The following is a 13,744-nucleotide window of genomic DNA, read 5'->3' on the forward strand; positions in this document are numbered from 1 at the left end:
AAAAAAATCCTTATGTACTCTGTAGCTCAGATATGGCAGTGGAGGAAAGAAACTAGGCCCAACGCGACAACAATTATAAAGTGATAAAATACGAGAGAATCATCTGTTGAATTTTTTATTTTTATTATATTTTTTTATTTTATTAATTTTTTTATTTTAAAATATCTTAATTCAATAGTGGAATATAAAAGTTAGTGGAAATTATTAACAGCGCATAGGACTGAAATTGAGTCGAGTTGAGTTAAATTAGACCAAACTCAAGTTCGACTCCAAAAAATTGAGTTTGACTCCTACTTCGACTCCTTAACAATTGAGTCTATTTTTTAAGTTCAAGTTCAGCTCATCAAAACGAAAGCTCACGAGTAGGCTCGAACTCACGAACTAGTTCAAATAATAGGAACATAATCTATAATTTTATATGAATAAATTATAATATTTTTATATAAAAATAATTAAGATAATTAAGATGATTAATATATATATATATATTACTATTTCATATGTATATATATAATATTAAAAATATAGATTTAATACATATAGGATATGTGTATTAATAATTATATATATAATCAAATAAGCTTACGAGCTAATAAGCTGAACTTTTTCAAACTCAAACTCAACTCATTTAATTTATGAGCTCAATTTCAAGCTCAAGCTCAGCTCACCAACTCACAAGTTCAACTTATCGAGCTATTAACGAGTCGAGCTCGAACTCGCTTGACTCACTTCCAACCTGAGCAGCACAACTTGCATTTATGAGTATTCAACTAGTCTCAATTTAATTAAAACAAGTTGATGTTTGAAAATAGGAAAATATGAAAATTGGCACTTGAGTCAGGAACGGTACAGTATAATGAAGAAGACGATATCATGGCTATTATCCAAATACGGAATAAAAAAATTGTTCAAAAAAGAAGGTTGGCAAATAGAAAAAAAAGTACAAAGATGCAAACCCAAAAATTACAAAAAGGTATGTAGTAAAATTTTAATGATTTTTAACTCTTAAAATATTAGGGGATTAAGGAGTGATGAAAAACTAAGTATGGTAAAAGACTTAAAAGAGAAACATAAATTGAATATGTTAGGAATGATTGAATTTAAGATGTAGGTTGTAACTAAATTTGATGTAGTACATATTTGGAGAAGTGATGTTGTGGGATAGGAATATGTTAAGGTCGGAAGATGCATCTGGAGGTCTGTTGTTAATGTGGGATACAAATGAGAGAGATGATTGTATATTGAAAAAGTTTTACTAAAAAAAAGAGTCTAATTGTGCTTTTCTGTTGGTATATAATGTTCGTGTTAGAGTTGAGAAACTTGCTATTTGCGAGGAATTGAGTTATATAACTGGATTATGTCAGGTTTCGATATGTTACATTAGAGACTTAGTCACTTGGATACAAGATATGCAGTTAGTGGACTTGCCGCTTAATGATCGAAAGTTTCATGGTTCAGAAGCTGATTTTGCAGTCATATTGATAGAGTGCTGATGAGTGTGGAATGGATTATGGAATTTCTGGAGATTATAGTAAAAGGTGGACCAATAAATTTGTCAGATCATTGCCCAATAATAGCAGAGGATAGGTGGACCATGATCTTTGCGGAGTTTTGATTTTTGGTTTACAAATGAGGGTTTTCTAAGAATGGTTAGGAAAAAACGGAGAAGTCTTAGTAATGTGCAGTTCACAGACAAACTGAAGGCTCTGATTGTCCCTTTGAGAAGATGGCATAAAAAAATTAGTGATATGGACAAAAAAATTAAAAGCTTTGAGGATGAGATTAAGAAGATGGATTATATGGCTAGCAATGGATTTATGATGGTCCAACGGAAGCAAGAAGAAAAGCATTGGTTAGCTATTGTGAGAAATGGTATGTGAGAAAAGAAGTGCACTGAAAACAGATGTCGCGATCTAAGCATGCAAAGAATATGGACAAGAACACTAGGTACTTCCATAATTTAGCATCGGCAATAAGGAGGACCAATAGAATTGATATGCTGGTACTTAATGGCAGGTTGATAAGAATTCAAGTTATAATTAAGATTGCTACCATGGAGTTTTATAAGGACTTGTATCATCAGGAGAGATCTTTGATTGTGGACTTTAGAAATGGATTGGTAAATCAAATAGATGAAGATTTTGAAGCTTTGGAGAGAATGCTGACAGTAGAGGAGGTTATGGAGGTGGTGTGAGACTGTGAATCATCTAAGACTCCGAAAAGTTATATATATAACATGAATTTCATCAAAAAGTGTTAGAATGAGATTGGTTCAGAGTTTACTGTAGCTGTGTTAGATTTTTTTTTTCAAACATCCAGGTTACATCCATATTCAAATATTATGTGGGCAGCTCTAGCACCTAAATTATTGGAGCTAAAGAGATCAAGGACTTTGGGTCAATTAGTATGGTGGGTTGCGTATACAAAGTAACCTCTAAAGTGTTGGTTAGGAGGATGAAATCAATGATTCCAAGACTATTAGGTGAGACACAGAGTATATTTATTAAGGGTCGAAAAATACATTATGGGTCACTTATTGCATGTGAAACAGTGCATTAGCTTAAGCTGTAGAAGAAGAAAACGGCGATTATTAAACTAGACTTTCAAAAAGCATATGATAGAGTAAAGCAGAGTTTTGTGGACATTGTGTTACGGAAGATGTATTTTGATTGGAGGTGGAGGACGTGGATGAAGGAGTGTATTTGCACATCTTCTATGTCAATTTTGATTAATGGTTCGCCATCAAAACCTTTTAAGATGGAAATGGGTTTGAGACAGGGTGAGGTGATCCACTATCTCTATTTTTATTTGTTTTTGTTGTTGATATACTATAGGATGGTGGGTGAGACAGATAGAAGTGGACATTTATCGTCTTTATTGGTTGGCAAGGATAATATAGAGTCTTCACATTTTCAGTTTACGGATGACACTATATTGTTCTACCCACCTGAAGAGGAGACAATTAGGAATTATGCAAGGATACTAAGGTATTTTGAGGTGATATCGGGGTTAAGTATCAACTTCGATAAATCTAGTTTGATCTCAATCAATTATGAGTAGCAATGGATTTAACATGTGTAGCTTATTGGGATTAAAGAAGCTAACCTTTTTCAGTCAGATATCTTGACATATCCCTATGAGCGAACTCAAGGTTGGTCATGACTTGAAAGCTGATAATTGATAAAATAGAGGAGAAATTCAGTTTGTAAAAAGTAAAAATGCTCAATAAAGCTGGTAAGTTAGTCTTTATTAAATCAATGATAAATAGCTTGTCAGTGTATTATTTGATTCAGTATAAGATACCGAAGGCTGTGACAAAAAAGTTGATTTCATTGTAGAAAAGATTCCTGCGGAATAAGGAGGATGGTAGGAATGATATGGCGTTGGTTAATTGAGATATGGTTCAGGCTCCAAAAAAGTTGGGTGGGTTGGGGGTAGGTAATGTCGTGATTCGAAACACAACACTTCTATTCAAGTGGTGGTGGCGTTTTTCAAAAGAAGAGTGTTCATTATGAAAGAAGGTTGTATGCATGTAATAGTTTTTTATCCCAATGTGATGTTATCAGATCAGACATTACCTGGTAGAGGAAAACCACCGAAGAATATTTGTCAATTATAGTTCAAGGATCAATATGTGAGACATAAGATGATTTTTTGGTTGTCTTTAAAGATAGGTGATGGAAGAAGAACTCGTTTTTGAAAAGATATTTGGCTACAAAATGCTTTTTTAAAAGATATTTTTTCGAGACTCTTCTTTGTTTCAAACAAAAAAGGATTTGTTATAGGAGATTGTGAGTTTTAGGATGAGTTAGAGTGAATTTGAAACTTAGAATTAGTGGATTAGTTGCATGATATTTTAAGGCATGTAAAACTAGTAAACGATAGAGATGATAGAACTGTGTGAAAATTTGACAGGGAAGGAGCTTTTTTTTTACTAACTCTTTTTGTGCAGGTGTTGCAGTCAGAAATGCTTTTGGAGGATGTAACGAGTTATAGTTTCACCAAAACTACATGGAAAAGCTTGGTTCACCAAAAGTGGAGTTATTCATTTAGTTTATTTTGATAGGCAGAGTGAATACTAAAAAAAGACTGTTTAGGTTGGGAATCGTTCATCAGGGGTGATAACATATGTGTATTGTGTAAAAAAAATGTTGAATATATTCACCACTTATTTCTTGATTGTGATTTTACTTGGTAAGTGTGGTATGTATGATTATCTGATTTTGGGAGGTTGTGGTCTATTCCGAATTTATTGAAGGAGCATTTTAAAAGTTTGACAAGTGTTGTTACTAGAAAGGAGAAGCATAAAAAGTGGTTGATATGTTTCTTTTTAATTATTTGGAATGTTTGGCTTAAAAGAAACATGCGGATCTTTCATAACAAAAAAACAGGTGTAAAAAAAGATTTTTACATATCAGTCGTCAATTATAAAGCGTGAAGCAATGTAAATTCCTTTTATTATTGATGACAATGTCAGAGATGATATTGGTAATAGATTTTATTTTAAATTGATTGTTGTTTTTGTATCCTTAGGATTTTTTGTATCATTTTGTATTGAGCGTATTTTTTTATTAAAAAAAAAACAAATTGATAGTCTGACCAATAAATATTTAAATTTAAATTCTTATCTTTTGCATAAATAATTAGTGTCATCAAGTTAGAAATCCAATTTGATAATCATAAACAAAAATAATATTTGAAGAAGAATAAGAAAAATATAATTTTAAAACTTTTAAAAGAAACTGGAAATAATAATGTCTGAGAGAAGATAATAAGAATGGACAAGAGACTTTTATAACTTATATTTTAGTTTATTTTCATATGTGAATAGTTATAATTGGATTGTCAATCTAACGTCTATGTCATCTATCTAATTAAGTTTTAGAAAATAAAATATACAAAAGATATATATCTTACATTTTAAATAATTAAAAACGCTTTTATATTTTTAACTTGTTATAGATTAATTTATCTTTATTAGAAAAGATTAGAATTTATATATATATTTTTTAATTTAGAGTGAATTGTCAACTCAAATTTACTTATTTTCATGAAAGAACATTTTATAAAAAAAAATGAAATATATTTTTTGTCCTTGAAGTTTAGCAAAATTTTTAAAAATATTTTTTAAATTTTATTTTGTTTTAATTTTGTCTCAAAAGTTTTCGATTTGTATCAAATATACTCTCGACGGCTAAATTTTTAAAAAATTTAAGAACCAATCTAATAATAATGCATGAAAATTATGTTTAATTTACTTATGTTGAAGGTTTTTTTATGAAATTGTTCTTGAATCGATTTTAAAGTTTTTGAAAAATTAGTCGTCAAGAATATATTTGATGTAAATTGAAAATTTTTAGAATAAAATTAAAATAAAATAAAATTTAGAGATATTTTAAAAATTTTTATCAAATTTTATAGACAAAAAATATATTTTATTGTAAAAAAAATTCACTTTAGCTCTTGAGCGATTACCAATAAAAATGACATAAGAACTATGTTGTCTGTTATCTTATAAAAAGAAATATATATATATATATATATATATATTAAGAAATCGCGTTGTGTTTGGTTCAAATAGAGATTAGGGAAGCATTGGTTTGGTATTTAACTCTCTAATTTAATCTAAAGAGTTCGTTAAGTTATTTTTGTTGCCAAAATAATTATTTGAATAAAAGACAAATCTGTCCCTGACCTTTTTTTTCGCGGACATTTTCGTCCCCGAGGTTTGGAAAATACTTTAATATCCCTGACCCTCCGAAAAAGTGGACATATTTACCCTTCCGTTAGAGTCGCTCCGTTTGTCCTGACGAAAAACGGTGACGTGGCTCCCGTGGCGCTGACCTGGCCGTTACGGGCTGCCACGTGGGATGGACTTTTGAAAAGAGGACGTATTAGTCCTTTCACACCAAAACATGTGGCTTTTCAAAACAGGACATATTAGTCCTCTCACCCCAAAACGACGTCGTTTCTCCCCCACCCCTCCAAACACACTTTAATCCCCTTCTGCATTTCCAATCAACAATACTTCACCAAATCCAAAAGCAGCAAATTCAGATTCAACAAGCAATTCAGCGACATATTCACCAACAACAAAGCACAAATTCAATTTCACAGGCTCAGTTCACAATTCAACCAGTCCAAATTGTGCAATTTATGAAGAACATGTAAGAACTCCTTATAATTCTAAAAAAATTGCTACACTCTCAAATAGAATCAGCAACTTACCAGAAATTATTTCTGAGAGAATAAGAAAAATTATGCAAAGCACCTGAGAGCTTAAAGGAGTGAGATCAGATAAATTTTCCGGTGCATCGATTACATGCCACCGAACACTGAAGCTCCATTTTTCGTCAGAATTTTTGTCTGAAAGCAGTCTAGAGATATGACCAACAGCAACATGAAGATTTCGGCCCACGACATAAATATGGCAATTGCAAGCATTGACAGCAAAAGGCTTGCATATTTGCTCAGGCAAAGGGGGGCCATCTATGGCATCCCAGGAGTCTGTTTCCGTGTCATAGACCTTTAGCTTCATTCTTTCGAGCTCAGAGACAACAAACAAGTGGCCATAAACAATGACACTTGAACTGGTCCAGCCTTCTCTAAGTCCAACAGCCATGTTTTCCCAATTATCTGTTCTGGGATCATAGACTTGTCCCCTTAGAGAGACATAAAAGGGCCATAACCAGCTTTCGTTGACGAGAAGCTTTCCGTTGAGAACTGCTGCATCATAAGATGCCATATTGGTTCCTATGTTGGCGATAGATCGCCAATTTCCAGTGAGAGGATCCAATACCTTTCTCATCTAAATACACACCTCACCTAAACCCTCCCTTTCACAACTAAACTTGATTTCATTCCCCCCAAAATCCAAATCCTCCTCAACAAACACAAAATTCCCTGACTTTATGAAAGCAACTTCACCACAAAGCCAGTAACTTTACCATCAACTGGAAAGAATTTAACTTTGGAGCACAGAGATACCAATTTACAAAAAGGCAAAAGCTTAGAAGCAGCACATAGAAAAAATCTCAGCTTTATCTGAAATAGCAATCACTAAGGACCCATGGCGGGACCCACAGAGACGTCATCGTCCTTGGCGAAAGCGTCGTCGTCAGTGCGTATGCACTTGCCGAGTATGAAGGGAGTGGGAGCGAGCAAGGGCTTGTGGTCGAGCGAAGACGATGCGGAGGTTGAGGAAGGAGAAGAGAGAGCCAGCACCGCCGCGTACGGAGACGGAAACAGAGGAGAAGCTGGCGAGAATGGTTCCGGTTCTGGTGGCGGCGATGATTGAGGGCTCGGCCTGGCAGAGGAGCCACTCGATGGTCTGGCCATCGGACTTGTGGCCGAGCTCCGTCAGATGCCATGTGTCGGAATGCTCCCTTTTTTCCTTCACCCGTTCCACCTTCACACTGAACTCGAAGGATTAGGGCTCAAGGATTTCATAGATTGGGGGTGGGCGAGAAACGGCGTCGTTTTGAGGTGAGAGGACTAATATGTCCTATTTTGAAAAGTTACATGTTTTGGTGTGAAAGGACTAATACGTCCTCTTTTCAAAAGTCCATCCCACGTGGCAGCCCGTAACGGCCAGGTCAGCGCCACGAGAGCCACGTCACCGTTTTCTGTCAGGACAAACGGAGCGACTCTAACAGAGGGATAAATATGTCTACTTTTTTGGAGGATCAGAGACATTAAAATATTTTTCAAACCTCAGGGAAAAAAATGTCCGAAAAAAAAAAAAGGTCAAGAATGGATTTGTCCTTTACTCTAATTATTTAGTTTTGTTTTTGAGGCCGAATAGAAGTGGTATCATGTTCCATGTGGCAGCGGTGAATGATATCCTGTCTCCATGGAAACCACAGTTCCAATTCCAACCTCAGCTGCAACTCCAACTTCATCTCTCTCTCTTTCTCTTTTCCCTTCAAACACCAACCGCACCTCTCTCCAACTCCCCTTCAACTTCAAACCTCCTCCTTCCATCACCACACAGCAACAACAACCACCACCCATTAACCCTAAACTCAAATTTGCATTTCAACCACAAAACGACGTCGTTTCGGGCAAGTCGCGAACGACGCTCTTGGGAGGAGCAGAATTGGATGTGTCTAGCTTTGTGAATGTTATTGAAAGCTTGGGTGATGCAAATGCGGTTCAAGAAGGGTTTAAGGTTCATGCCATTTTGGTTAAGAACGGTTATTTTCATGCTAGTTTATATATTAAGGTCTGTTTGGTTAGAATGTATTTTAGGTGCGGGAAAATTGAGCTTGCGCGGAGGGTGTTTGATGAAAGTTCTGAGAGAGATGTTGCTTTGTGGGGTGCCATGGTTGCTGGTTTTGCACACCATGGGATGCGGATTGAAGCATTGCAGTATGTGAGGTTGATGGTAGATGAAGGAATAATGCCGAATTCGGCTTTGATGATGGGTGTTCTTCACTTAGTTGGGGAGCTTGGCGCATTGCGGATAGGTCAAGAGGCTCATGCTTACTTAGTGAAGAAGAAATTTTACTATGAGCAAGTGCGAATTCGAACTGCATTGGTTGATATGTATAGTAAATGTGGGGATGTTGGTTCGGGGAGGCGAGTTTTGTCTAGCTTGGTAGAGAGAGGTATAAGTTGTTGGAGTGCTCTGATTGCGGGTTCTGTCTCGAGTGGGGGGTTTCAAAAGGCGGTGAAGTCCATGGTTAGAATGCAGCGAGAAGGGTTCCGGCCTAATCATGTCAGTGTTGCTTCTATCCTTTCGGTTTGTGCACAGTCGAGGGCTCTGAAACGGGGGAAGGAGATTCATGCTTATGCTTTAAAACATTGGTTTCTGCCTCATGTCTCTATAGCTTCTTCGTTGATAGTGTTGTACTCTAAGTGTGGTTTGATTGAATATTGTACAAACCTATTTGATGGTATGGAACGAAGGAATGTGATCTTGTGGACAGCCATGATTGATGCATATGTGGAAAATGGGTGTTTTCCTGAAGCATTTGGTGTCTTAAGGTCAATGCAATTGACAGAGTATAGGCCGGACACAGTTACCATGGCGAGGATGTTAAGTCTTTGCAGCAAACTAAAACTTGTAAAGTTTGGCAAGGAGATTCATGGGCAGGTATTGAAAAGAGATTTTGCATCAGTGCATTATGTTTCTGCAGAACTTATCAATATGTATGGTACCTGTGGACTCATTGATAAGGCAAATTTGGTATTTGATGCAGTGCTTGATAAAGGTTCAATGACATGGACTGCTCTTATAAGGGCCTATGTATATAAAGAATTGTATAAAGATGCAATTGACCTCTTTGATGACATGATTTCAAAGGGTTGTGCTCCGAACCGCTTTACTTTTGAAGCTGTTCTTTCTGTATGTGATAAAGCTGGTTTTGTTGAAGAGGCATTTAGGATCTTCAATTTACTGTCAAGGTATAAAGTTGAAGCATCCAAGGAACACTGCATTTCAATGATTCAGCTTCTTACGCGTTATGGTAAACTAGATGAGGCTCAAATATTTGTAGAAATGAGTTCTTTGTTATAGCAGATGCAATATGATCTCCTACTTTGAAAGACTCGGTAGGTTGTAAAGTTACTTCATCAAAGATTCTATAACTTGTATCATACTAACTACTTGGACAACTTTATGAAAATCATAAAGTTACTTAGGTTTTGACATCAAATTTCTTAAATACTTTGGTTTGGTGGGAGCAATTTTTTGCTTTAGTTACCAGCATTTAATGATGATACATTTAATTGAATTGTGTTCATCAGATTGTTTTTGAAGTGACTTGGCATTAGAGATTTATCTTCTTTTAGCAATAAAATATGAAAATAAATCAGCAAATAACATAATCCTATGGTTAAATCAAGTAAGACATAATCCTTGCAAGACATATTATATCAGCAAATAACATAATCCTATGGTTAAATCAAATAAGACATAATCCTTGCAAGACATGTTATATCTTACAATAAAACACATACAAAGGTCTATAAAAGTCTACTTTAGACAGAGACACATCTTAAATATCACTTCAAAAAAAAAAAAAAAAAACATTACTACTTTAAGAAAAACCAAAAAGAGCCATATCCCCATAGAACATCAAAGATCTTAAACACAATCATAAAGTCACCAACACAACTTTTCACCCAACCATTGCAAGCGAAGATCTTCTGTCAAGGTGAAAAAAATTCCAGTATAATTAGGATGATGATGAAGCCATTCAACAGCTTCAAAGTGGTACTTTCCAACCCTAATTTACATACTGCTTCAGTTATTTCAGAATTCTTCCAAACTTTAGCATTTGTACGTTCAATAGCTTGTGCAATTTCCTTCATTGCCATAGACATCTCTTTTAATTCTTCTGCACAATCACTTGTCATTGGTGCTGCTCGAGATACTAGATCTCTATTAAGTCGTCGCGATTTGGTAGGTCTTTCGAGCTAAGACTTATGTTGCATACCTAGCTTTGCTAAGTAACCAAACGGTTAGATGATTTGACATATTTGACTAAATTGTGATCTAACGGTTCTTAATTAGCAACTTCTTAATTAGCTTGTACATGAGAATTGTTACATTCTCATTGCAAATCAAATCTATCTCCACCATTTTGTTCCAAACCAAGGAATTCAATTCACTTCATATATTATGAGCTAGGCTCTAAATTTTTGTGAACACAATTTCTATTTTTTTTTTTTTGGTGAAAATTCGGAAGCTAATTCAAATAGGGTTAAGTAATTTAAGAAATAGGAACAAAAACGTGGTCCACAAGGAGAAACAAACCAATAAGATGTGTCTACTTTATCCTTTTCGTTCATTATCCATTGGCCATAACATAACTGCTACTTGATAAAAATATCTCAGATTTTTTTTCATTTCCTTCTAAGTTTCTTCTTTTGCTGAGTTGTTTTTTTTTTTCAAACTTTTTATTTTCTGTTCTTAATAAGTATCTGATAGCATATATTCATATATCTTGGTGATTGAGCAGTCTCATCACTTGCTTCATTTGGAACCATGAATGAAAAGTAGAGAAAATGTTTTAACTTTTTAAGTCCCTTTTTTTATTAAACAAGGATGGTTACATGCAATTCACACTTCTATGGTTCTGCTCCTTCACTTCTTCCTATCTCGGTTCGAAAGTTCCAAAGTTCTTGTGAATATCACTCCATAGCCTCTTTGAAATTCACTCAAGTCTCAGCAAAAGAGAAGAAGACAAAACCAAAGGTGCCTCCAATCCAAAATGAACTTCACATCAACCTTGTAGAAACACAACAGCTTCATTGCCAGTTGCTCAAGAACTGTTCCGATTGCGCTTATAGACTCACTTTTCCTGCGCTTAAGTCCTACTCGAGCAATGCAGCTCTTTACAGCTTCTTGATAACATCTTACATTAAGAACAATTGCCCTGAAGATGCAGTGAAAATATATATCCATATGCGAAAAACCGATGCCAAAATTGACAATTTCATCATACCATCAGCTCTCAAAGCATGCTGTGTTGTCCCTTCAGCTCTGCTAGGACAAGAGGTGCATGGTTTTGTGGTCAAGAATGGATTTCATAGTGATGTTTTTGTCTGCAATGCATTGATGATGATGTACAGTGAGGTTGGAAACTTGGCATCTGCATGCCAATTATTCGACAAGATTGAGAAAAGAGATGCTGTCTCTTGGAGTATTATGCTTCGAAACTATAGTCGCCACGGTATGCTCAATGAAGCATTGAACCTTGTGAGAGAAATGCATGCTATTGGAGTGAAGCCTAGTGAAATTGCAATGATAAGCATCATTCATGTAATTGCAGAACTTGCTGATATGAAATTGGGTAAAGGCATTCATGCTTATGTCACAAGGAACATGAGCTATGAGAAACCAAGTGTTCCTCTAAGTACTGCTTTGATAGATTTGTATGCTAAATGTGCAAATTTAGCTTATGCAAGAAGAATTTTCGACAATTTGTCCGCGGCAAGTATAATCTCCTGGACTGCTATGATTGCAGCCTATATCCATTGCAATGATTTGAATGAGGGTTTTAGGCTGTTTATCAAAATTCTAGTTGAGGGTGTGTTTCCAAATGATATCACAATCCTTAGTTTGGTCAAAGGATGCGGCGCAGCCAGAGCACTAAAACTAGGCAAGTTGTTACATGCTTTTACATTAAGAAATGGGATTGCCATGTCTTTAAATCTAGCCACCGCTTTTCTTGATATGTATGGCAAATGCAGCGATGTAAGAAGCGCGAGATCTGTTTTCAATAATAGCACCAAGAACAAAGATTTAATGATGTATAGCGCCATGATTTCGGCTTATGCGAAAGCTGATTGTATAGATGAGGCATTTGATATATTTGCTCAGATGACTGGATGTGGAATTAAACCAAATGAGATAACCATGGTTAGCCTCCTTTCGCTATGTGCAAAATCTGGATCACTTGAAATGGGTAAGTGGATACATTCTTACTTAGACAAACAAGGAATCAAAGCAGATATGGTTCTGAAAACATCTTTGGTGGACATGTATTCGAAGTGTGGAGACATAGATACAGCTTATGGACTATTCATCAAGGCCAACGACCGAGATATTTCTATGTGGAATGCCATGATATCTGGTTTTGCAATGCATGGTCATGGTAATTCAGCATTGGAACTCTTTGCTGAAATGGAAGCACAAGGAGTTATCCCTAATGACATAACATTCATTGCAGTTCTTCATGCTTGTAGCCATGCCGGATTGGTTCAAGAAGGGAAGAGGCTGTTTTGCAGAATGGTTAATGAATTCAGTTTGGTCCCAAAGATTGAACACTATGGCTGTATGGTAGACCTTCTCAGTCGAGCAGGATCACTCGAAGAAGCTCAAGAACTAATTAAGGACATGCCTATGAGGCCAAACTCGGCTGTATTAGGATCTTTTCTTGCTGCTTGCAAAGTTCACAAAAATGTGAACCTTGCTGAATGGGCTGCAAAACAGTTTCTATCATTAGAACCCGAAAAATGTGGATACAATGTCCTAATGTCAAACATCTGGGCTGCATCAAACAGATGGGAAAATGTTGCTGATATAAGGAGAGCTATGAAGGATGCAGGGATTCATAAAGAACCGGGTTTCAGCTCCATTGAAGTGCATGGAACGATTCATGAATTTGTAATGGGAGATAGAGAACACCCAGAAACACCAAAGATTTATGAAATGATTGGTGAGATGAGAGAAAAGCTAGAACATGCTGGATACACTCCAAATGTATCTGTTGTGCTGAAGAACATAGATATGGAGGAAAAAGAGAGTGCAGTAAATTATCACAGTGAAAAACTTGCAATGGCTTATGGTTTGATTAGCACAGGTCATGGAATTCAGCTTCGGATTTTGAAGAATCTTAGAATATGTGAAGACTGTCATAATGCAACAAAGTTGGTGTCCAAGATTTATGGGAGGGAGATAATTGTGAGGGATCGTAATCGCTTTCACCATTTCAAAGAAGGATTTTGTTCTTGTAATGAGTATTGGTAGAAGATTTTTCAGCTTAGATTGTTTATTTGATATACACATTCCAATTGACCAGAAACTAATTTTGACCAGACAAATTGGTTCAAAACTTCAAATTGTTCGTGTGATTCGAGAAATTTATTTTTTTTTCAGAAAGTATTTATTATATAGAAAAACTGTTGTTGAAATGACATTTTCTATCCTTTTTTATAAAATATAATTTTTTAGAAAATTATAATAACATACACTATGAATCAATCAAATAAGTATCATTAATTATTAGTTTGT

General features: G+C 35.4%; 3 protein-coding genes across 3 annotated transcripts; 2 read left to right on the forward strand and 1 right to left on the reverse strand.

The window, feature by feature from the left end:
• Positions 1-5,995: 5,995 nt before the first annotated feature.
• LOC112708807 (F-box/kelch-repeat protein At1g30090-like) lies at positions 5,996-6,808 on the reverse strand. The gene is made up of 2 exons (XM_025760739.1): positions 6,272-6,808; positions 5,996-6,118 (listed from the first exon to the last, which is right to left on the reverse strand). Exons 1-2 carry the CDS (start codon positions 6,806-6,808, stop codon positions 5,996-5,998), a joined length of 660 nt encoding a protein of 219 aa, XP_025616524.1.
• Positions 6,809-7,812: 1,004 nt separating this feature from the next.
• Positions 7,813-9,746, forward strand: LOC112710215 (pentatricopeptide repeat-containing protein At1g71460, chloroplastic). Its single transcript, XM_029288879.2, has 2 exons — positions 7,813-9,097; positions 9,204-9,746. The coding sequence occupies exons 1-2, from the start codon at positions 7,853-7,855 to the stop codon at positions 9,222-9,224; spliced, it is 1,266 nt and encodes a 421-aa protein (XP_029144712.1). The 5' UTR covers positions 7,813-7,852; the 3' UTR covers positions 9,225-9,746.
• A 330-nt stretch (positions 9,747-10,076) lies between these two features.
• Positions 10,077-13,572, forward strand: LOC112710214 (pentatricopeptide repeat-containing protein At2g02980, chloroplastic-like). The gene is made up of 2 exons (XM_072202450.1): positions 10,077-10,219; positions 11,053-13,572. Exon 2 carries the CDS (start codon positions 11,054-11,056, stop codon positions 13,478-13,480), a length of 2,427 nt encoding a protein of 808 aa, XP_072058551.1. The 5' UTR covers positions 10,077-10,219; position 11,053; the 3' UTR covers positions 13,481-13,572.
• Positions 13,573-13,744: the final 172 nt, after the last annotated feature.

Source organism: Arachis hypogaea, chromosome 9, assembly GCF_003086295.3.
Source record: "Arachis hypogaea cultivar Tifrunner chromosome 9, arahy.Tifrunner.gnm2.J5K5, whole genome shotgun sequence".
Taxonomy (NCBI): domain Eukaryota; kingdom Viridiplantae; phylum Streptophyta; class Magnoliopsida; order Fabales; family Fabaceae; genus Arachis; species Arachis hypogaea.